Genomic DNA, 23,749 nt, shown 5'->3' with positions numbered 1-23,749 from the left:
AGTATAGACCAACATGGGTGCACGAATGCTTCTTTTCGGAGTTATAGGCTGTCGAAACCATGAAAAAATGAAATTTAAAGCTCCATAGTCCCGAAACTATGGGACCTACTATAGTCGGGTCAAGACTTCACTTCGGAACTAGTATGTGCCCTATCCAAATATCTATCTTTCAGAATCCTGCAACAATTCTACAACAATTTTTATAGCGGTAGTTGGTGAGTACTTCAAATTATATGCATGTAGTCAAACTTTCTCTATGAAAATTGTTGCGTAAGTACTTCAGGATTCTGAAACATAGATATTTGGATAGGGCACATACTAGTTCCTAACTGAAGTCTTGACCCGACTACGATAGATCCCATAGTTTTGGGGCTATGGATCTTTTAAAGTTCATTTTTTCATGTTTTCGACAGGCTATAACTCCGAAACGAAGCATTTGTGCACCCAGGTTGGTCTTACTTTTTGTCTTATCTTGGTGTCAGGAGTCACCTCCCAAACGTTGTCGGTGTTGTTTTGAAACACCCTGTATATATAAGAAAATATGAAACAACATAGAAGAGTTTTGTAATAATGAATCCCTAGAACAGAATTTCTCTTAATTATCTTTAAAGTGGGGACCACTTTAGTTAGTCAAACTCAAGGACATACTCACCGGACTTTCTTCCTAACTCAACATACATTTGTACACTTTCTCAATAAAAATATAGGCATAACCGTGGGACGTAAAACAAAGATTTCATTTCATTTCATTTCAATAAAAATATACTTGTTTAACAGACAAAGGATTAATGTAGCATGAAAATTTGATCTGTACTCTTCTCTATAAAAACAATCTAGCTCTATCATTCTTTTCCTGAAAATATAGGTGGGAGCAAGGGCGCTGATCCTGGGGGGGCGAGGGGTCCCGGGGCCCTCAAAGCTCGTGTGGGCCCCTCATTGTATTTGTAAATTTACAATATTTGGCATAATTTGAATGCAATTTGCCTTAAAATCTTCATATATGCTTTCTGCATCTGAATGAACCCCCCCCCCAAATTTACAGAGAAATTGGCGCCCTTGGGTGGGAGTATTTTATAATTACTTATTGTCTTTTCGGGTACAGAATAATACACGTTCAATACTACATAGACGTAGTGGTTTGCAGTATTGGTCCCTTCCTAACAAAAAGAAGAAGAAGAAGAAGCGCCTGGTGAGAATATTCTATGGGCTATCTTCTCTTGTCTCCTTGGACAGCAAAAGCAAATAAGTTTCTATCTTACGTTAATATACCAATGAATGTACATTTTTTTAAAACAAAATTAATTAAAATTTCCTTAATCTTTTATATTTGTATTAACAGAAGGAAATAGGCCTATCTATTAGTTCCTTCTTAGTAAATGAAGGTTACAAAGAATATTTTATAATAATACATCTGTATAAGCTACTAGCAGGATAAGCGTTCTTCGCATGGGGAGAATACGTTTCATTTTGGTTATAAATGAGTGAATTTGGACTTAAACGGCATCACAATTGTTACTGTTCATCTCAGCAATCCCGAAAACTATGGATTCGACACTAATATCGCTTATTTTCGATCACTTTTACATATCTCATCTTCCCTTTCCCCTAAGTTGCACTGTCAAAGTGAAATCATAAAAATCATCCCAAGCCCGAACCTCATCTATGTGGAAAATTTGATCGAGATCGGTCTGGTGGTTCAAGAGTTTTTAAGTCACAAACATACTCACTTTCATTTTTTTTTTTTAATATGGATTACGAAGACGTGGGCATTACGAAAGTTTGAGAAGAAATATTTACAGAGTTTCGTAATGTGGTGTTGGAGGAAGATGGAGAAGATCAAATGGACAGAGAGAATGACAAAAGAAAATGTTTTAAAACGGCTGGGAGAGAACAGGACGCTTCTAGCCACCATCCTTCGTAGAAAGACTAATTGGATTCGACACATCTTGAGAAGAAATTGTTTTCTTCATACCGGCATAGAAGGAAAGATGGAAGGAAAGCGAGGAATAGGAAGAAGAAGAACATAACTGATCGATGATTTTAAAAATAGAAGAAAATATTGGGAGTTAAGAGAGGAAGCTGAAGATCTAGAAACGTGGAAGAAACATTTCCAGATTCAAGTCTGAAATAATAATAATAATAATAATAATAATAATAATAATAATAATAATAATAATAATAATAATAATAATAATAATAATAATAATAATAATAATAATACCAGTTCGAGTTTCTCAACAATTAGAATTTTATTAAGATCACACAAGTAAGATATAATGTTAATACGTAACACTACGTCCAATACTCCACACGATAACTCCTGAACAAAAATTAATTTTTGATTTCTATTTCTTGCAATATACTAATAGATATAGCTAAAGCGATTATCACAACAGAGTTCGTTGATGCGATTAAGTCGTTAACATCCTTCCCTAATAGTATTCTAGATTTTAATAGCCTTACTCAAACCTTCAAGGCTAAATCTGTAGACTTGCACAAGTTTGCATTTACATGGCTGCAGACTTTACCAAGGTTATAGCAAACTTGCTAGTTCCTCGATTGCAAGCTTGTTTCAGACTTGACAATTATACATAATATTAGACTAGCCTTAAAATTCCTTTAAATTGACACACCTGTCAAGTATAACTTAAAATCCACACTTGGCAAAGCCATATGCCTACAAGCATTGTTACACAGACTTCAGTGTTTTATCTGGTCTAAGCATACATAGGTTTATACGTCAAAGTTATCAGAACATGACTTGACTTGAAATTTACACTTGGGAAAGCCATACACAGAGAGGAGTTCTAAGGTTACGTCTATCAAGGAAAATTAAGGGCAACTTTCCACTTACTGTAGAGGTGCTTGCTTACTGGGGTATGAGTAACAGTGATTTAAACATTCCATTTTCTAATATCGAAACATAGGTAGAAGAAATTACATTTTGCACCAGTAGATGGCAGCAAACATCCTCTAGCGGTTGACATCAATCGGAAGAAATTGAAATTTCTAGCGCGTGATCCCTTTTACTGTCTACCATGATTTTTTCTGTCTTTTTTGTACTATGTTCAATCTGAGAGGGCTACAAAGGCAGACATTGATGATGACTGTGCTCCCCATACTACCGTTCGAGAAGAACGCTGTCCTAGACGATGATATTGGAGGCGAAGAAGTAAAGGACCTTAAACTATGTTTCCTGATGGGTAAACAACCAATAGTAAAAATTAGTTAAACATCCAACACTGTAAAATTTTATTTCTGTTAGTAGTTAGTTCGTCTGATTATATAATTCATGTATGGGGAGGGGAGGAAATGCGTAATAGAAATGTGCAAGTTAGTTTTCAGCATAACAATCTTAAATTTATTAATTTATTTCAATTTGTTTGCGACAAGGTTACTTTTATTCATCTATTTTCTTGTCAAATTGACAACTTAAGTTGTCTCCCATTCCCTGTCACGGCCTTGAGAAGCGAAGGGGCGACGTTTTTTCGTGGATTGAACTCGTCGAAAAACTAGAAAGGAAGCGTTATCTTCGTTGTAAACCATTCATAAAACTAAATAGGCGTATCCAACAAGCGTACAATTCGGGGAGAAAGTTTGTAGGTCATAGCCCCTTCGTTTGCGCTTCCCTTCCATCCAAACAAGACCAAAAGATTTTCTGCTGTTTTTTTCTCGCACCCTGCTTTCATTGTCTAGTGTTTCAAAGCAAAGTGGAGGCCGGATCGCGTGGCACATGAACTCGTTCCACAATACAATGCGGCTTATCTCCCAAGATCATGGGATCACGTCCCTGAAGCTTCTTTTTTTTTCCCTATTCTTTTTATGTCAATCAGCTTGACTGGCCTCTGGGCTAATGGCGGTCACCCGAAGAATGGATTTGAAAGCGCAGACCAAGAAAGAAAGAAGAGATAGGGGATTTTAGTGCATCTCAATTCCCCCTATTTTTAACCACCACTATGCCACTGTGAAAGCTGCACACTGCATACATACAAGGTCTCAATTCAGATCCCTATTTTCCTGACAGATTTTCCCTTCAGGGCAGTAATATCTTTTACAACCCACCTTTTTGTTCCGGTATTTCGCGTTTTACTACAGCTTGGATTCTTCTTTGAAACCATTGAAGATTATTTATATAGAATTCTCCAGTTTTAACCTCTGTCCAGCACACACCATGACTTGATTGTTGATCGGGGTTAAATATGCCTTGTTATACCAAGATTATATCAGCAAAGAACGAATCATTGCTATATTCCTTTACCTTGTATCAAACTCGGGACCAAATATCCAGAAAGTATGCACCTATCCGCGAACACATATTTCACTTGAAGATAAAAAAGAAAATTAAAAACGAAATTCAAAGGATGGAAAAGTACGTCACAGGCGGAGCAGGTATCGAGCTCAGGTCTCCTGCTTTCCTGACATCAGGAAGAAGTCAGTCTGTTACTCACCAAATCCGGTGACTGGGAGACCACACGGAGAACCTTGAGTCTGCTAAACTGCTAACTGATTCTCTTTTTCTCTTTTTATAACATCTACCATTTTCTTTGTCTCTTGTTGTGCGTGTGTGTGTCAAAGCACTACACTAAAATATAAGGGCTATCAGAGTAGAGATAACTATCAGGGGTATCACCTATCAGAGTACAGATAACGATTAGTGGACATCCATTATAAAATTCTATAGTGATAATGTAGACCGGATATCACTTTGGCTGTTTCCGAGTCATCGGGTCTTTTCGGCAGGGGCGCCCGAAGAAAATTTTCTAGAGGGGGGGGGGGCATCTCCATGGTGACTATATTACGTCTGGTATTTTGGGTATTTAATATACGTGGTTTGCTATATTACGTATACATTTTCGTGAGCAAAGGGGCCCGGGCCCCACCCTGCCCTCCCCTTCGGATGCCCATGCTGTTTGGGCTACTGCAGTTTGCACTGGTCTGTTAGAGACATTGGCTCTGAGAAGCTAGATTCAGGCCCGAGAGATCCTGACAAAATCGTGATCTATTTAACCCAAGTGACCCCGTGCCATCTCTCCCAGACAGCAATTTAAACTTGCTGCAAGTTGCCACAAACTTGCTGTTGCAAGGTAAATTAGCTTGCCGCAAGCTATACTATGCAAGCCAATTAGCTTGCTTTAAGCTTGGGGCAAGCTAGTTAGTTACATCTGGGCAAGGCTTGGGGCAAGCTTGTCTTCACAAGTTAAACACAAGTCAAATTATCTCAAACGCAAGCCAATTATAAGCGTATTCTCATCAATGGCAAGCTTTAATAAGCTTATTGCAAGCGAAACACACGCCAAAGAAGTTATATGGAATCTTGCACTAAGCGAATTTACATAAAACAGTATGAAATCAGTATAATTTAACCGTCTGACTAAATCTATGCTACAATATATTGTCCCCTCACCTCCCCAATTATTGAAGCATATGCACAACCATGAAAACACCCAAGTCTCCCATCCGCTTCTGCAAAACATCAAAATAAGCATAACTGTTACGGTTTAGTTGTGACACGCAACGCGCCGTTGCTTCTTGCAAATATCTAACATGTTGCTATATTAGCCACGAGTACTTGAAATTTCTACCTTTTTATATGAAAACGCAGAAAAATGTTTATAATTTAAACACAGCGTTCAGATAAAGTTTATAGTAAACTTTAAGTTAAACTTGAAGTTTATATTAAAATATATGCAACAGTTCTGTATTCTTTCGCGAAATAAGTAGGCTCAAATCTGCTGCCATCTATGTTCACATTTATGCTTTATACATAAATACTACAATTCGTTATGCCTCATAGTTACCGAAATATGAGGAAATAAAGAGCGATATTATAGGTACGTGGGACTAGAGTACTAGTGTACTAGACGGAACAATTAAAAAAATAATTAAGTTTGTCCTTTATTCAAGCTGAATGCTAACAAGACACTAACAACGCGAACACTACCTTATCGCCGAAAGTAAGGAGGTCAGCGTCACGTGGATTTTGAGAACAACTGAAAATCGAACGCGCGCTGGCTTTTTACTTCAATCTAAAGAAAAGCGTCTCGCAAGCGAAGCGTGGGTTGCCCGCACTACGGCTTGCGCTAAGCAGAAATAAGCTTTTGTGTATAAGCCAAAGCGAAATAAAATCAAATAAAAGCGATAGGCAAGCTTGCGGCAAGCAAACATGCTGTCTGGGCTGCAGCATGCCGGTGCGTTAACCACTACACTATCCAGTTCTTCTCCACATCGATCACACATGCTATTCCTGATGGCGCTTAGCCACTCAGACCATGTCCTTCGTGGTGATAGCACCATTAGCTCGTGATCTACGTTGGATCTCTCGTCTGCTTATTTTCACCTTTTACAATTTAAATTAATTGAATTCGGATTTACAAAAGATATGATGCAAGAAATAAATAAGGGTTTTCTGTAGTTATCAATATATGCGTATTATTCAATTATTTATTAGGCCCTATACCTTCATGAGATGCCAAAGTCTACCAGCCGGCATATGATATTCATCCCCTCGGGATGATGTGTGGTCAGCGCAACGGTTTCCTTCTCCATTAATACTTACTCTCTCTTAGCTACTTCTTTCTTTCTAGTTGCTCCCCAATTGCCTTCTCGACGCTAGGTGGACGCCGCAAACCTACGACCGTCTGGTGTCTACAAACGATCACCCATCTTTCGTCTGACCAAACCCGGCGCTGTTTGATTTCGCTGATTTCACAAGTGGTATTCCACTGCGATTAGGCGAAGTTACCACTATATTGATAGTGAATTGTCAATCTTTTGAATCTACCCAGACTGCTTAGATCTCTCAGTCTACAAATACTTTATTTACCTTCCTTTTGATAAGACTTTTAAAATCGATACAGATGCCCTCTTTCGGAAAGTAGAGTAATCTTAATCACTTTTGTCTCAATGAATGAACTGGGAAAATGATGCTGGGGGTTATTAAGGAGGGGTAAACGAGAATGGACGAGAGGGTGGAAAGGGATTAAAATTAGTGTCCTCAAAAAACAGAATGAAAGCGGAGAAAAGAATCAAAAGAGTAGGATGAACAACTAAAAAGAAAAAAAGGAAAAAAAGAAAAGAAAAGTATTGGAAGAGATCATCTGTCGGGGTTTTCTCCTTCAATGGCAGTAGTTTGAAAACAAGCAGTCGGGAAGATAGGTTCACCTGATAACTTTGAATAATAAGGTGGAGGCTCTTTGGTTGTTATCCGCTTACAAATAAAGAGAATATGCGCCCCCTCCATATTCCACCCTCTTTTGCAAAAGAACTTTTTTTCTTTTTAGTTAAAAAGAAAACTGGAACAAACATCTGCAAGAGAAGATGATGATAGATGGTGTATTCTATATAGCCCTACTGTATGGTAGAAGAAGCTCTTCTGTTTCCTTCTATTAGAAACGAGGCGATCGATAACTACTCTCGGATTTCGCTTTCAACATGATTCGTTCTTTGTCGATTGCATTCTCCAAGTTTTTAAGTGCATACCGATCTGCATTTTAGCTGTTCACAAGACTAGTATGATATCTTGTAGAGCGTTCGAAATAAAAGATCTTGAAAATCTAAAATAATAATAATAAATAAAAAAAAAGTATATAATAAAAACTGATCAAGTATAACGTTTGTCATCAAGTTGACAATTTCAGAAAGTACTAATTTGAAGATTATCTTCTTCACAAGTTCAATTCATTTTCTTTCTTTCTTTCTTTCATATTAGGAGGTTAGCGAAAAGCAGACTATCCAAAAAATAATGTACAACAAATTTGAGGTCATGTTCTTTCCTTTCGTTCAAAATAGGCGATTTTAACCAAATTAGATGTGTTGAATATATGTGAAACCCGTTTTCTCCTAACTCGCACTATTTTTATTGTACAGTCATGTAACATTACACTACACAGGCATGACGCATGAGACATATAATATATGTATACAAACAAAAGCTTATACCAATTTCTACGAAAATATCCTTTAGTTGAAACCATGTCAGAGGTGCTAAATAGACATGCGAAGTCCATTTCCTCCTAATATGTACCATTTATATTGTGTAGTCACATGACATTTTGTTACGCAGACATAGGACGGGCATTTTACATATTGAAACAAAAGTCTATACAAATTTCTACGGAAATGACAATTGTGATCTTTTTCTCTTCTATCTATCTGAAGGAGTCTCTTTGATTATTGACTGCAATTTCAGTAAGTATACCACTGTTCCATTATCCACTGAACCGGTTTTCAAATGTTGCAATACCCTGGTGGAACCGTTATCCATATTCATCACTAGAGCGACCCACATTATGCTTTATTTTTTGCTTAATTATGCTTTATTTTTTTTCCAAATTTTGCTTTTTATGCTTTATTGTTAATTTCAAACATTGTTTTACATTAATCGTGTATAATGTATAATATTTACTATATATTAAATATTCTAAATATCTTGATCTATTTATTAATATTTTATGCGACCAGTTTCTTAATGAACTTTCTACTATAAAGAAATATGCTTTACTCGAGTCATTTTTTTTTTTTTATCACTTGTGTGCACCTTAGAGGTGCATATACACAGAAAGGGAAAGTAAAAGATGCCACCATAAAAATACAGAAAGTGCTCAAGTTCAAGAGGTACACTGTGAAGTTCTTGCGCACTTTTTGCACATTTCGAATCATCATTCATAACTGCGCAGTTATACTTATGGAAAACTATTGTTTGTTCATTATTGGCGGGAAGTTTTCTTCTTCTTTTCTTTTCTTCCCTCCATTTCAAAGGATTACACCGAAAGTATACAGAAATAAAAACAAGCTTTTCATTGTTGCATTGTTATGTTCTCAAAGATTTTGGATTGTAAATACTGGCTTTAAAAAATATTAATATAGTATGTGAAACTTGCAGTTAAACAGAATTTTCCAAGAATTGTGCTGTATATTTTAAATTATGCTTTATTTTCTAAAATTATGCTTTTAAAATTAGTTTCTTCTGGACCCTTAGACAACCACAACCATGTTCAAGGTACCAACCATATGTGTAAAATGTCATTATGCTTTTTATGCTTTTGGGTTGCCCTATTCATCACTAACAACCCAAGGTGACCATACGTCCCGTTTTAGCCGGGACAGTCCCTTATTTTCAACCGTCGTCCCGTTTTTTTTTTGATTCTCAAACGGGACGCCTAAATGTCCCGTTTTTAAGCAAACATGACCCAGGTGTCCCGTAATTATTATTCAAAATATAAATGATCAATGCTAATTCTACACTCTTCCGTACCAACACTCATTGAGAAGATTCAGCCGTGCCTAGAACTTCTGAATATTCAAATGGGAATTGAGTGATCTGTGGTTCAAGTGGAAATCGAGTGGTAATTCTGAGTTTTGAAGTAGTTAAAAGTATTTTTGGGTAGTACTTAAGTTAGAATCGCTGTTGTTATCATTCTTACTTGTGTATTTTGTAAATTGAAAACACTGCTGAGACTCGAAATGCAATGTGGAAGCACCCCCCCCCCCCATCGCCGATTCGTATGTGTCCCGTTTTTTAAAATAAAAGTTCTAGTCACCTTGTAACAACCACTACATTTTGTGGAAAGAATTCCAAATGTCAATCCAAAAGATGTAATTTCAAACACATGTGGCATCCCATGTTTTAGAAGCAGAAGGTATACCCCATATCACTAACAATAGTTTCGTAATTTGCTGTTTTAGCATTGCCAAAGAAAATAGAACACACTAAATTGAATGCTTGCAATGCTACCTTTTCTATATCCGACAGTGTACACTCAAATTCACTATATTGCATGAAAGTTCTTATTTGCGGGCCAATGGACACGCCTTCATTTATCTTTGTGTCACTTAGGTTTGGAAATTTTGTCTTCAGGTGGTTGAGCAGTGGCCGATCTCAATTTAATGTTTTGACAAAGATTTAGTTTGATGTGTAATGGCGGAAGAAAAACATTTTAAAGGTTCACGAATTGTTGACATAACATTTTTTCTGTTCTTGATTCCTGGAATATATTTCTGTCGTGATGGTAATTTTTTCCGCATGCAGTGGTTAACTTTGTCCCGGCTGTCCCACATACAGAAGCAACAAAATTTGATATACCTTTGTCGCATGCCTGTAAGGGTTGCAATAACTTTCAGATTTTCATAACTCCGCCACTTGAATGTACTGCAATATATCACGCATTACCTTATATGTTTCTTTTAAGTTCTGGCATACGCCACTGGGACGGATGGATAAGCATTACAAATATGGAGCAGTAATGCCTTCATACCTATTTTGCACGAATCAATGAACAATCACCATTCTGCTAGATATGATACGATTATGTTCATGGCCAAATTCTTGAAATAAATCATTGACATTGTTGATAAACACAATTCCTGTGGAAAAGCAGGGGTGCCCACAAGGGGGGGGCTATGACGCAAACTGCGTCATTGAAATATTTGGGGGGGGGGGTAAAATCAATATAAATATGTTTGAGAGGGTGTAAAAATTAATCGAAAAGATATTTTTCTCATGGAAGAACACCTACGGATAGACAATTGAGGGGGGTGCGTCATGGACACGAGGGGGGGGCACCACTGGGAAAAGTAAGAAAAAAGTTACTCTGTCGCGTTCGAAACGTGCAAATTTTGACATTTTTCTGCAATAGATTCCACTCCTGAAATCGAAGCCAAGATTTCCGCTTTTGTTTTTGATAGATTAAGTTCTGTACCACATCGTTTAACTCTTCTTGTGTGATGAGATGTGGTGTATATGAGAGAAATGGTGGCTTGAAGTCAACGTCCTTGTTCTTTAAACTTCCTTCTTCTAGTACATCAAATGTACAATTTTTCGAAAGTTTTCGCCACAGATAGCTCTACTGTACAACGATATTTATTAAATCGTTCTTTCTGAAGAACTTTTAAAACACAACTGAAATTAAACTTCTAATTACTGTAAACTAAAATACAATTAAGCGTTAATTATTAAGTTTCTGAAATTCGGGCTTATTTCGGGCTCATTTGATTAACACACGAACTCGGGCGGGGTTCGGGCCTGAATGCTAAAACATATTTTGGACTCGGGTCGGGCTTCACATTATAAATTCACGGGCCAGGCCGGGCCTGGGCTCCAAGGCACGAACACTAACCACTTAGTAGCGAAGGAGTTCCCTTGAAGATTCAATCTAAATTTTAACTATTATTGTTGGTTGAACCATAGTAGAACATTCTTGTATTTATTAATACATGTAAATGGAACAAGAACATATCTATGGAATATTTTTTTAATAAATCTGCATTAAAAAAAAATTAAGGCAATTTTGTGAGATTTCGAGATTTCATATATCAGTGTGCTACGTACATAGTTTTTCGTTGTTTGATTTGGATACACAGGGCCGGATTTAATGCGTTGGCACGTTTGCCGTCCTTAGACCAAAAAGATATTTGCGGCCTCTTTTTGAGGTACACAATTTTAACATAATGAAAATAAGCTCTGATAAAGCAAATAAAGAAAATCACGCGAAACGTACTTTTATGCCTGCGTTTATAGCAAGGATTAACAATATCTAAATAGTGTCGCCTAGAAGATTATGCAACCCGTAACTATTCAATGTATATGGGTTGCATAATATCGTTACCTGAAATGTGTTTTTTCTTTATGAATGTAAGGGATATACGTAGCCACCGTTAAAGGTATCGTTATCAGTGAAGATTTAAACGGATTGATTCACGATAATGAATTCGATCTCGATAATGAATCTTAAGTATCTATTTCAAAATATAAGTGAATAAATCAATAGCTCCGCCGAACAACGTTGCAAGCGACAATTTCTGTCACAATGAGATTTTTAACAGAACAACGGTACAGTAATAGAAGTTTCAAATTTATGTAACGTCATTTGATATAAAGTCACAGTTTGAAACTGAAAAAGTAAATTTAAAGCCTATACATAATCAACTTATAGTTTTGTTTTTCGATTTCTGTAAACTTGGATTGTTGTCACTTGCAATGTTGTTCAGCGGAGTCATTGAAATAAAACATTTTCCTTCAAGAGTAATCTTGTGGACTAACGGACCTACAAACTTTAACATTTTATATTGCCCACTAATGTGATCCCAATAACAAAAAAAAAAAAAAAACTTAATTTGTCCATATCTTTGTTTGAGAAATTTTCTGTGTAAATTTTAATGAATTTTGGTATGGCGATAGAGTGTTGTGAACCACACGTCTACAGGAGCGCTTTGTGGGGGAGAGAGCCAGCATAACAGTACTATGCGCCTGGCCAATGCAACTCTTTACCATAAGTACAACATTAAAATTTCACTTAATTCCAGCCACCAACGATTGAACCCTGTAGATTTGTTAAAATAATTATTATTTGGAGAACGTTTACTTTGACTTCTTATTATTTATTATTTTATCACTATAATTATTATTCAACATTGTTTCCCTTTGCTTATTAAGTTTTCGTCCAATTTGCGCCCTTAGCTCCTTAGGTGTACCTTAGGCCCGTGCCTAGTGGTAAATTCGGCCCTGGGAGTATAGTAATCCGTTCAGCACTGAGGCTATACAAGGCATGGACCTACACATTAACGCGAAATCCCAATGATATGTGCTCTCATCGAAAATCGAACCCGGGCTTTCCATGCGGAAGGCGTGCATTGTACCCATATAGCTACAAGGAAAAGAATAATGTTTATATATTACTATATTTGTACCTCTTACCCAGTGTCGTTTTGATAATTTTGTTTCGGGAGGGCCTTGGTAACTTTATTCCTGGAATTCCTGGAAATGTGAAAATTCCGGAAAGTATTTTATTTATTTTAATATAGAAAATACAATTTCGGGGAGGGGGCTTAAGCCCGCCCTTAAATACGCCACTGCTCTTACCCCATCAAGTTAGGGGCGATTTTTTGTATTATAGTTGGGTGTTAAAAAAAACAAATAAAAAAGGCACAATGCACTTATCTACTACGAACAAAATTTGGAGTCGTAGTAGGTGCGCTTTGTTCCAGAAGTGAGTGTTCTACTATTTAGCCACTGTATTCCACTATCTAATTGGAATTCAAGCCAATAGGTATGTAATCTAAAAGGTGATCAATGTTTATAATTATAACATTTTCCTTAATTTTGTTAGACTGTAAGTTAAAATATTACAGGCCTCTGTTTTACAATAACCTCGATTTATAAAAATAAATGAAATAAATCTACCGCTGTATACATTTTCAAGCTGACTTAGAACTTGTTACCATTATCCAAAACAAAGAAAGCAAACTTGATTTATAAATATTACAATAACTTCGGGAATTTTAGTAGAACTTTTCTAATGTATCTTGAATTGCAAGTACGTCAAAAATTAAAACATCATAATATATGTTCAACTGGTTAACACTTCCTTTTATAACGACAATAATAAGACATTTCTTTAGCAAAAGATACAAAAATTAACTGATATACATATGCATAATTTAGTTAAAATTGTCAGTAAAAATCACTGGAATTCTAGTAAACTACATCTGCTTTCCTTGCACGAAGGATGACGTAAGGAAGAAGATAACGAATAAGAATGAACTGTGAAGAGAAACTGTACGCTCCTGCCATCTACGTAACCCAACATAAGTTGAAACTCTAGACGCTACAGCCACCTTATGTCGAATGTAGTAACTACTACCGCATAGTCTGTTGCTAAAACGAACTGATCGCTAGTCTGTGTTTCATACATCCAAGAACAGCTCAACGTGGAAAATAAATTGCGAACAACTAAAAACAATAAGTTTATATTGTTCGTTGGTACATATTTCTCGAGAACTAAAGTATGCAGCTCTCTCTCTCTCTCTCTCTCTCTCTCTTTATATATCTATTAGCGATAATAATTAATAAAATGATAATGTGTATCATTTATAAATAAATGTTCAGGGTCCAGTCGTGTAGACATATAGGCCAATTGTTTCTGGTGGACAACATCGTGTCCGTGGGTTTTCTTGGGGGTAGTCCCGTTTCCCCTTGGGGTAGTCCCTTAAGGTTAGAAGCGTAGCGTAGACGCTAACACTCTCGTCTTCGGTGCGAGCGGTCCCGGGCTCGATTGCCGGTGGGGGCACTCGGTCGAAAAAGTGTAACACGCTTTTTCAGGCCAGCCAGCGTGAATGAGGTTTTCCTGGGTTTTCCTCATTTACACCAGACAAATGCCGGTGTGATACCTAACTTATAGGTCCCAGGCCGCTTCCTTCCTTCCCCAATCCTTTCTTCCCTCCCATTCCCCGGATAGTATGCTCGCCGAGGGACGTCATCCCTCATATGTGACGGGCTAAATGACTTTAGATGCCAAAAGCCCAGAAATCTAAATCCTAATTCTGATCCGTTTTCTCTCACATTCTTATTCCACCAATTGTTCCATCATTATTCACTTGTCTTTGCCTTAAGAGCCTGCCTTACCGAAAATTATACAAAATTTACCATTTTTCTTTTGCTTGTTTATTCATCAGTGAAAGGAGATAATGAAATGTAAGTCACCACAATCATAGATAATGCTATTCTACAACAGAAAATATGAACCTGAAGAATGTTCAGTGTTGCCATCCATAGAAATTACAGTGTTACCAGAAAAACAATTTCCCTAAAATCTAAGTTAAGCCAGCGAGTAGAGGAACAAACTCAACTGCACTTGGTTACGTATCATATTGTTTTGGTTTCCTGTGAACTACTTTTTAAATAATAGTTGTATTTAGTTTGTAATAAACAAAATAGTTTTAACATACAGTTATTAAAACTAAATAATAATGTTAATTAAAAAGTAGTTCACAAGAAACCAAAACAACATGATACGTAATCAAATGCGGTTGAGTTCATTCCTCTACTTGCTGTCTTAACTTAGATTTTAGGGAAATTGTTTTTCTGGCAACACTGTAATTTCTATGGATTGCAACACTGTACATTCTTCAGGTTCATATTTTCTGTTGTAGAATAGCATTATCTATGATTGTGGTAACCTGCATTTCACTATCTCCTTTCACTGATGAATAATCAAGCAAAAGAAAATGGTAAATTTCGTATTATTTTAAGTAAGGCAGGCTATTAATCATAATCTCTCTCAGCCTAAAGGGCATACTCGTGGGACTTTAAACTAAAAGATTTCATTTCTTTTCTTTTCTTCCACTACCTTTTCTATTCCAACCTTCATGATTACAGTTCCTTCCCAGCCAATGTCCCAACCAGTTTCTCTTCCTTTTTCATTTACGATAATTTGCAATCATTTAGATTTTTTTCTCTACTGCTGCTGATCCTTATATTTCCTCTTTGGTTTTCCGTTCGACACTTTAAAAAGAACTTAGACTAGCTGCATATTGACCAGAGGCACGGCAGACCAAATGAGGATCTGAAGATAGAAGCATGAATACATTGACTGTGTGCCTACTGTACCTCCGGATGCCTGGCTGTCCTCTGGTCAATATGCGGCTATCCTTAGTTTCTCGTGCTGGTCTAGTATGGTATAGTATGGCCGATGTGTTATACTCGAGTGGTCTATGGTGATGATCGTGAGGAGAAAAGCATCGAGACTTCAAATTCCTCTGAAGAGTCTGTGTATTCTTAATGTTCTTGATGTTTCTGTACCTCTGTTTCCTGTCGAGTCTGGTAGTCATGAAGAGTGTCAGTAAGAGAAAGTAACAGTCAGAAATAGTTGTTTCAAAACAGTGACTAGCACGTTCGCCTTTCATCCACGAGGGCCCAGGTTCGATTCAATCAAGGGGAGCATTGAACGCATTAATGGCGATCGAATTTCATCTTAAACTGTAGGCCCATGGCACAAATAACCTCGGTGCTAAAACGGGACGCCTAACTTAAACGAAAAAGTATTTTGTTCATTCTTCTTCACATCCTCATTTCGAAAGACTAGTCAGTCATTTCCAACTGGCCGCTCTGAGATGTAAGAACGCGCTTTTATAATCAGGTAAGTTGCAGTTAGAAACAGTAGAGCAAAAGAGGGGAGCAGATGAGGTAGAAACATGGGGGGAATAAGTGTTTGTCAGTGTATGAGTACTTATGGAGCCACTTAGTAGTATGTCTGCAAAACAATCGAGTACTCTATCGACTTTCTTTCTTTTACCTGTCATTATTGTCTTTCAGAAAACTTGGGGAAGGGCTGTGAAGAATAGGGGATGAAAATAAATGTTAGAAAGACAAAAGCCATGGTGACTGGAACGAAGGGGTCGATGTCAAATATCGAAGTAGGAGGGGAGAAAATAGAAAAGGTGACTAGTTATCGATAGACTACCTCAATATTATTGTTACTGATTATATTAAGTGTGAACATAAAATAACAGCAGACAGGAATGGCGAAAGAAGCATTTAGGAGGGAAAATATAATATTTTGTGCGACATTGAATAAAGAGTTGAGAAAAAGACTCATAAAATGCTTCGTTTGAAATGAAAAACGATTGGCAGCTTTCGAAATGTGGGTGTTGAGAAGAATGGCTACAATTTGTTGAGTCAAGCGGAAAACGAATGAAAGGGTGTTAGAAATGGTAGGGGGAAAATAACAATTTTAGATATTATTAAAAAGAAGAAGAAACTGGTTGGGACATTGGCTAAGAAGGAACTGTATCATGAGGGACGTGCTAGAGAGTATAGTAGCAGGAAAAGGAGTGAGAGAGCGAAGTAGACTAAAATTAATGGACGATATCAGGACACAGAAGTCGTACGTGTAGACGAATTGCAGCATATGACCTCCCAATAATGGTAGAATACCTATTATGATAATGATGATGACTACCTTTTATCAAGAGCAAGTTTACTGTCCGCTTCTTCCCCTTTCTGTGTGGTTTATTGAGAATGGGAGAGGAAACTGTGACAGAGTATCAGAGTATCTAGTTGGAAATAATCATTCTAGTTCGTTTTTCGTCGCTCATGAGTAGACCCCAACCCCGTATAATGCAATAATACGCATGCGCACTCATCAATGCTCTCATGACTAGCATCCTTACCTATTGTGAAAGAAGTCCCAGCTTTTCGGGCGAGAGCATCGAACTCACTACAGTGGGTCTTTTCTATATAATCTCGCTGTTGCCAAAGACTTAAGCAGGGTATTGAGATCACTTACAAATAACATTTTATAAGCGTTAAAAAATCAATTTTAATATAACGTAAATTGATACTTTTTATCTCACTAAGTGCTTCTTTTCGTATTTTTATCGTTGCTTTAAATTCATGTTTGCACTTTTGTCTTCACTAATAATACTATCTAGGTACCGAAAACTAGTTATCTATTACTATCTCCTGTCCTACTTCTATGTTTCATACTAACAGCTACGTTCGAACTATCAGTGGTTTTCTCTTTTAACATTTATTTCTATCTTTTTTTTTTCTTTTTGCAATTTTTACTGAAGTTTTCTATTATATTATTATTCAGTACATAATGTGTAAGGAGAGCCATATCATCAGCAAATCTTATATACCGAAATATCTTCTTTTAAATATGAAACTAACTTTACTATTTCTTCTAGGTAGATAAGTAAGGTTGACAAGCAACATCCTTACACTATTACATTCTAGTCTGTAATTTTCTCCCCATAATTCTTATTTATTTAGTTCGTATATGCTTCTTATATAGATCTATTTGTAATACTCCAATTCCAATCCAAATTTTACATAACTTAAATCAACACTTATAACTGTTCATCATTCCTTTCCTATATAAATTAAGTCGAATGCTAAATAGTGTTGACCACGAGACAAGACGAGACGAATAATAAGATTTTACTCGTCTTGTGTCTTAAATTTTGTTGAAGTATTGTCTCAATTCTAGAAAAGCTTCATGTCTCGTTTGTCGACAATTTTCCCGTGTCGTTTTGTAACTTTATGCTCTGTGTCTTCCGCCCCACCCCCTTAAATTCGTCTGTAAGTTATCTTATCAGAATCCCTCCACATCACGAGGAATCCACAAAAGGTATGATGTAGCAACATTTAAAAACCATTGGAATGTGAAATGCTCTAGAATAGCCTTTCTTAGCCGAAACCTAGGATATACAAGACGATCTTAGTGGGTCCGCAAGCCAATCTGAGAAAAGCACACACACTGATGACAAATACAACCATTTTAAGTTAAATGATCGATCGCTTAAAAGTTTCTTCGTTTGATCCTGACATTACCAAGTTGGTGATTGAAAAACAGTACCAATCATCACATTGACTGAAATTGTGTACCTCGGTGAGTCATACACTTATTATCATGTTAACTTGTAGAAATTAATACATTATATTTTTTTTTCTACATCTGATGGATTAGGCTATTGCGGTTTAATTTTGTTTACGTACCGTATTTATTTATTTATATATTTGCAATATCTTAGTCAAGTTGTCCGACTCCAGGTTTGAAACCCAGAACCACCCGATTACGAAGTAGGCATCATACCACTCAAACATCATTATACCATTGCAAAGAAAAATAAAAACACTCACATCCACGCCCACACCCATATATACTTACATGGGGCAGACATATAAATACTAACCGTATATATTGGAAGGGGACCTTCACATATATTGTAGACTCTAAAAGGGGCCGCAGTCTGGAAAAGATTGAGAAAGGCTCCTCTAGAACTAAGTGTCAGAGATCTGCGTGCTTTTAGCAAATCAAAAACATGGCAGAGACCTGTTTTTCCATACACTGGTAACACTTAATCCTTCCAAATTCTTTCTTCATTCTCGTCTCTGCTTTACCCTGCTGTTTCTAACTTCATCCATGTTAGAATGAGAACCATGTTTGAATAGTATTGTCATTATATAGTTATTAGGAATTTATAAGTTCATGTAATTTTGTGTCAGCCCCTGTAATCTCTGTAGGGGATGTAAAAAAAATCTCTGTAGGGGAGAACTATAAACAGCAGAAACTCGGCATCTCCCTGATTCATTTGTGGAGATTGTAAAGCAAAAGTTTGTAACCATCATATAGGCTATTTTAAAAATTATATTCTAAATTATATTCTATGAGTGGTGACTTACTCTTAGACGTTGATAAATGTTCTTTATTTTGTTCATACAATTACTTTATCACTTTATAGTTTTACTACTATGAATAATGTTACAAAAAAAAAAAAAGTATTTGAGATATAAAACTTGGATGAACTAGTGTTTCCTACCAGACTCGTGACACTTCTCAGTTGAAAACGAGACGAAAATTGTCATGTTTTCAGAGACTGGTCTCTAATGTAGTCATAGAGTCACGTGACTTCCCAATTAATTTGAAGTAAAATAGCTTAAGAGAACAATTATGGACCTTTATTCCTTCTGCGAATGAACAACCCATATAAACTTTAAATGGAGCCTAGAAACCCGATTAATGTTAATCTTACATTGCAACATAGGTTAGATCAAAATGTTTGATGTTACCCTGTATTCACGTGTTCTAGCTTCTTTTTACCATGTGCTGTTATTACAGAACAGACTTTTAAACGCCCGCAGATACGTACAGTGTAATCACACATTTTACGTGTCTCCAAATCTTTCGTTTTCTATGTCCTTATTGCAAGCACAGGAATTAGGATGGAATCTGTATGTAGGCTATGCATTGATCACATGTTTAGTGCAAGGAAGGGAAGAATATTTTCTGCTTCTCCCGGAAGGAAGACTGTCTCATTGTTTCAAGGGCGAGAGAGTTCTTCAGTAGATTTTCGAAGAATAATTTCTTGTGACGCTTATACAGAAGGAAAAAGTAAAATACTTTCCTTACGACTTCAGAATTTAATAATACGAAGGTGTTTCAGAAAACAATGGCTTCAAGCCCACTACTTGGCCAATAGTACTGCAAACACTCTGAACTGTTTATCATTAATGCACTGATGTTTACGCTATAGAACGTCACTTGTTTTACCTTCCTATTTCGTTACGTTGCAGAGTAACGGAGCAATGCACAGCGTCAAGTTGTGACGTCCGGTTGAAATAACGGGCTGTCATTGAATGACTGCGGAAGGTTGTGCGCCCAGGAACACTCATCACCAGCGACGAGTCGTGGATACACTATTACGACCCGGAAAAGAAGCGTAAGTCGATGAAGTATCGCCACACGTCCTCTCCTTTGTCAAACAATTCAAAGTTGTTTCATCTGCTGGCAAAATGTTGTTGATATTCTGTCTCATCCTACCTATAGTCTGAACCTTGCGCCCTGTGAATTTTGGCTCTTCTCCAAACTTAAGGATCAAGATTACAGTTGTGATGCGGAAGTGGAAGCAGAATTTATGCAACGGTATCGCCAGCATTCACCGCATCATGAAAGTATTATTATGTCCCTATTTTAAAAGCTACTAAATATTGTAAATATAGTAGAAATAAAACTAGTTAACTTTTCCCCATTAGGCCTACTTATTTTTTGTATCCGTTTCACATTATACTGTTAACAAGTATGTTAATGGGGATGTAACAAAATTACTTTTACAGAATCAATTAAGAAATTTAAAATAAGGAAATAGGTTGTACAGTGTTGGCAACATCTTATTTTTCCAACTCTTGATAGTTCGTTTTTTATTTATTTATTTATTTATTTATTTATTTATTTATTTTTGCTGAATATTGTATTTAAAATTAAGTTCAACAATTCTGTACCTAAGACTGTATATATGATTACGCAATGCCAAATTTGTTATTATTTCTTCTGTGTACCTCAAAAACAATTTAAAGAATTCTTTGAAAGCGAAAAGTCACTAAAGGTCCCAAAGCTGGGATGTTGCAAGAAGTGGAGAGGAGGAAAATCGTTAGGTTTTCATTTCAAAATTCTCTTACCGCCCTTCTCGTTCTTGTTTCATTATCACTGACGATGACTTCCCATTTAGACAGGGTGTTTCAAAGCAACACCGTCAACGTTCGAGAGGTGGTTCCTGACACCAAGATAAGAACCTACGTAGTGCAGGAGAAATACGGAAATATAGGGATACTTAGAACAAATTGGAACAGAAGGGGTATTTGGGCACAGTATACTAATATGCTTCTCCTATAACATACACAAAATCCGCCAAAATCCGTCCACGTGAAATATCCAAAAATGTCGATCGAATATAACCGTCAAGATGCTCCTTAATATCCTCAGATATGATTGCATAATTGCTATCATTTGACTGTTACAGCATTTAGATCGTTACAAGGTCGTAAATTTTGTTCACCTTATGAATTAGTATTTAGATTTAGCTCTTTGAAAACGAAATTGTTGAGTTTATCAGCTTATATTCAAATAAACATAAACGGAATAAGTATATAGTTACAAAACTAAATTTTCGTTTACGTACTAGTAAATTAGTGGTAGAGTTCAAGACTTAAGCTGATCTTTTAATGAACAGAGCTTGTTTTCTAGGTAATATACAAAAATAGACTGATAACAAAATAAATAAATAAAAACAACTAACAAAGAGATTAACAAAACGTTAATTGAACTTGCACCTCTGTTTAATGTCTGAGTCTTCCACATCACTTTCGCTCAGCTCTTCTTGAGGACAGTTTTCACACTTAGTTTCTTCACATTGTACATCACTGCAATGTCAACCAACGCTTCTGCAAGTGCAATGCAAGCTTACACAATTTTTTAGTGCATTTACAACTGATAATACGTAGATAACAAAGAACCCGGTGCTGAAGGTAAATCACTCAGAACTGAGTAGTATTGATTATCATTCATTTTCCATCCCCAAGAACATGGATTTTCACCTATGTGCTCTTCTTTCCACACAAGTATCTGATAATAACATCTAAATGAATGGTACTTAAGTGCTGAATCTGTAGGGGGTAGGAGCAATAGTTTTACAAAACAGATGATGAAACTTTTTCTTTAAAGATACAAGTTCTAAACATTTGTACTTAGGCATGGGCGCGAGACCAAACGAGACGAGAACTGAAACAAGTCTCGTCTCGTCTCGCAAAATCAAAAGCTGTTCTCGTCTCGCGTCTCGTCTCGTCTCGCAGACCTAAGTTCTCGTCTCGCGTCTCGCAAAATTTTGGAAGTCTCGTCTCGCGGTCTCGCGCGAGACTTCTCGCGTTGGTCTCGCGCTCTCGCAAATCAATACTGGAATAATATAGTCTTCATTCGACCCTTTTAAAATAATATATACTCAAAGTTTACATAGTTTTGTTTCATAGTTGCATTGTTACACAATGCTTATCCATTCGTTCCGATTCACAATGCCTGATTTTACACCCCACATTCTCGGTATTAAAAAATGCCAGTTTTCTGTAGTCTCCGCCTATGTAAAGTATGAATGAAATCGGCATGTAACATTTGAGTAATCTTCCTTGCAAGATAAAACTTTCAAATAACTTGGTAAGAACGGTAACTCAGATAGCCGTGTTTATAGTAAACATGCAGCGTTAGTAATATATATTTCACAACTTAAATGCACTTTCATCTAAACATTTTCTTAACAATTGAGAGTTAAGAGATTAATCTTTAATAACTATAAGAAAGACTACAATCAGCTTAAATAAAAATTTATTCAGATCATGTGTGTTTTTTTAGACAAATACCCTTCCATCACAAAAACAGAATTTCATTAGCACCACTTATACTCAATACCAACCGTCTTTCGCAAACTGAGGAATGAAATTAAATTCACACAACGAACCAAGCTCATCTGAAATAATATTTCAAAACGTTTGCAATCTGAAACACTAGTTATTTCCTCAAAATCAAAACAAAACCATAAAAAAGTAGTGGAGTACCGACAGCATTTTTCTCCCCAGTGACGACGCCAGCTTTAAGTTCTTATGGGGGCAGATACATTTTCAGGGGGGCGGCTATTTGCCATGCCAAATATGACATATTTATTACGTTTGACTTATTTTAACCCTTAACGGTTCACTATATTTTCTGTCTGTTTCCGGCACTGCTTGCAAAACAATATATCCACAGACTACCTTCCGCGTAAAATTTACCAGAGTTGTCACCAGGAAGCAATAGCTTCTCTGGATCGCGGAAAACATGTACACAAATAACCACAAGGAACAATACCTAAAAATAATAGTCTTCAAACGCAATAGGCAAGATCAAAACATGTGTAACCAAATGGTTACGAAAACTCGTTAAGGGTTAAATTACATTGTGTAATTTCGTTGCTGTTTTTATATTAGACCGATATGATTATAACTTAAACTTATTTCAGGTAAAGTTTGTAACTAACAAATAAGTAACGTCTGCATATGAAATATTTTTCAATGAAACTTTTGAAATCCAAACATAAATTGAATTACTTTCGCGTATGCTAAGAGTAACACATTCGTCCAGTACTATATGCTACGCATTTCTCTCTCTCTCTCTCTCTCTCTCTCTCTCTCTCTCTCTCTCTCTCTATATATATATATATATATATATATATATATATATATATATATATATATATATATGGGGAGAGAGAGAGAGAATTTACGAGGAGTTGCTGAAATTATCCTAGCCCAATCCAGAAGGAGTGTAGGTACTAGGTAGAAAAATGAAACCGCAGTTTAGAAAAACATATCTCTGTATGTACAAATACAAATTTGCATATTAATAATGAAATTCCTATTGTTTCTCAGGCTTCTGAAGTGATTATCTGTGCCCAAACAGATAATTTCACGAACATTCAGATCCTAACTGTTATACCATTTTTATTCCACCAAGGAAAGTCACCGAAGTAAATTAATTAGGAAATCAGTACCACCAAGAGTCTCTCCTCCGTTATATACAGTGGTGAAAAAGTAAGTGGCTTAGTATGAACGTGGTGATTTCTCAACAAATTATGTTTTACATCCAGGATGATTAAAAGCAATGACTCTTCC

General features: G+C 36.4%; 1 protein-coding gene across 1 annotated transcript in view; it reads left to right on the top strand.

Annotated features, from left to right (window-relative positions):
- LOC145661698 (uncharacterized) overlaps nt 1-2,539 on the top strand; it is a 99,194-nt gene extending 96,655 nt beyond the window's left edge. Inside the window, exon 3 of the mRNA XM_081727030.1 lies at nt 2,370-2,539. Coding sequence (XP_081583156.1) covers nt 2,370-2,539 — 170 coding nt within the window. The remainder of the gene's footprint in view (nt 1-2,369) is intronic.
- Nucleotides 2,540-23,749: the final 21,210 nt, after the last annotated feature.

This window comes from Thermobia domestica, chromosome 10 (assembly GCF_964235325.1).
Source record: "Thermobia domestica chromosome 10, izTheDome1.hap1.1, whole genome shotgun sequence".
In the NCBI taxonomy this organism is placed as follows: domain Eukaryota; kingdom Metazoa; phylum Arthropoda; class Insecta; order Zygentoma; family Lepismatidae; genus Thermobia; species Thermobia domestica.
This window is presented reverse-complemented; position numbering and strand designations above follow the sequence as displayed.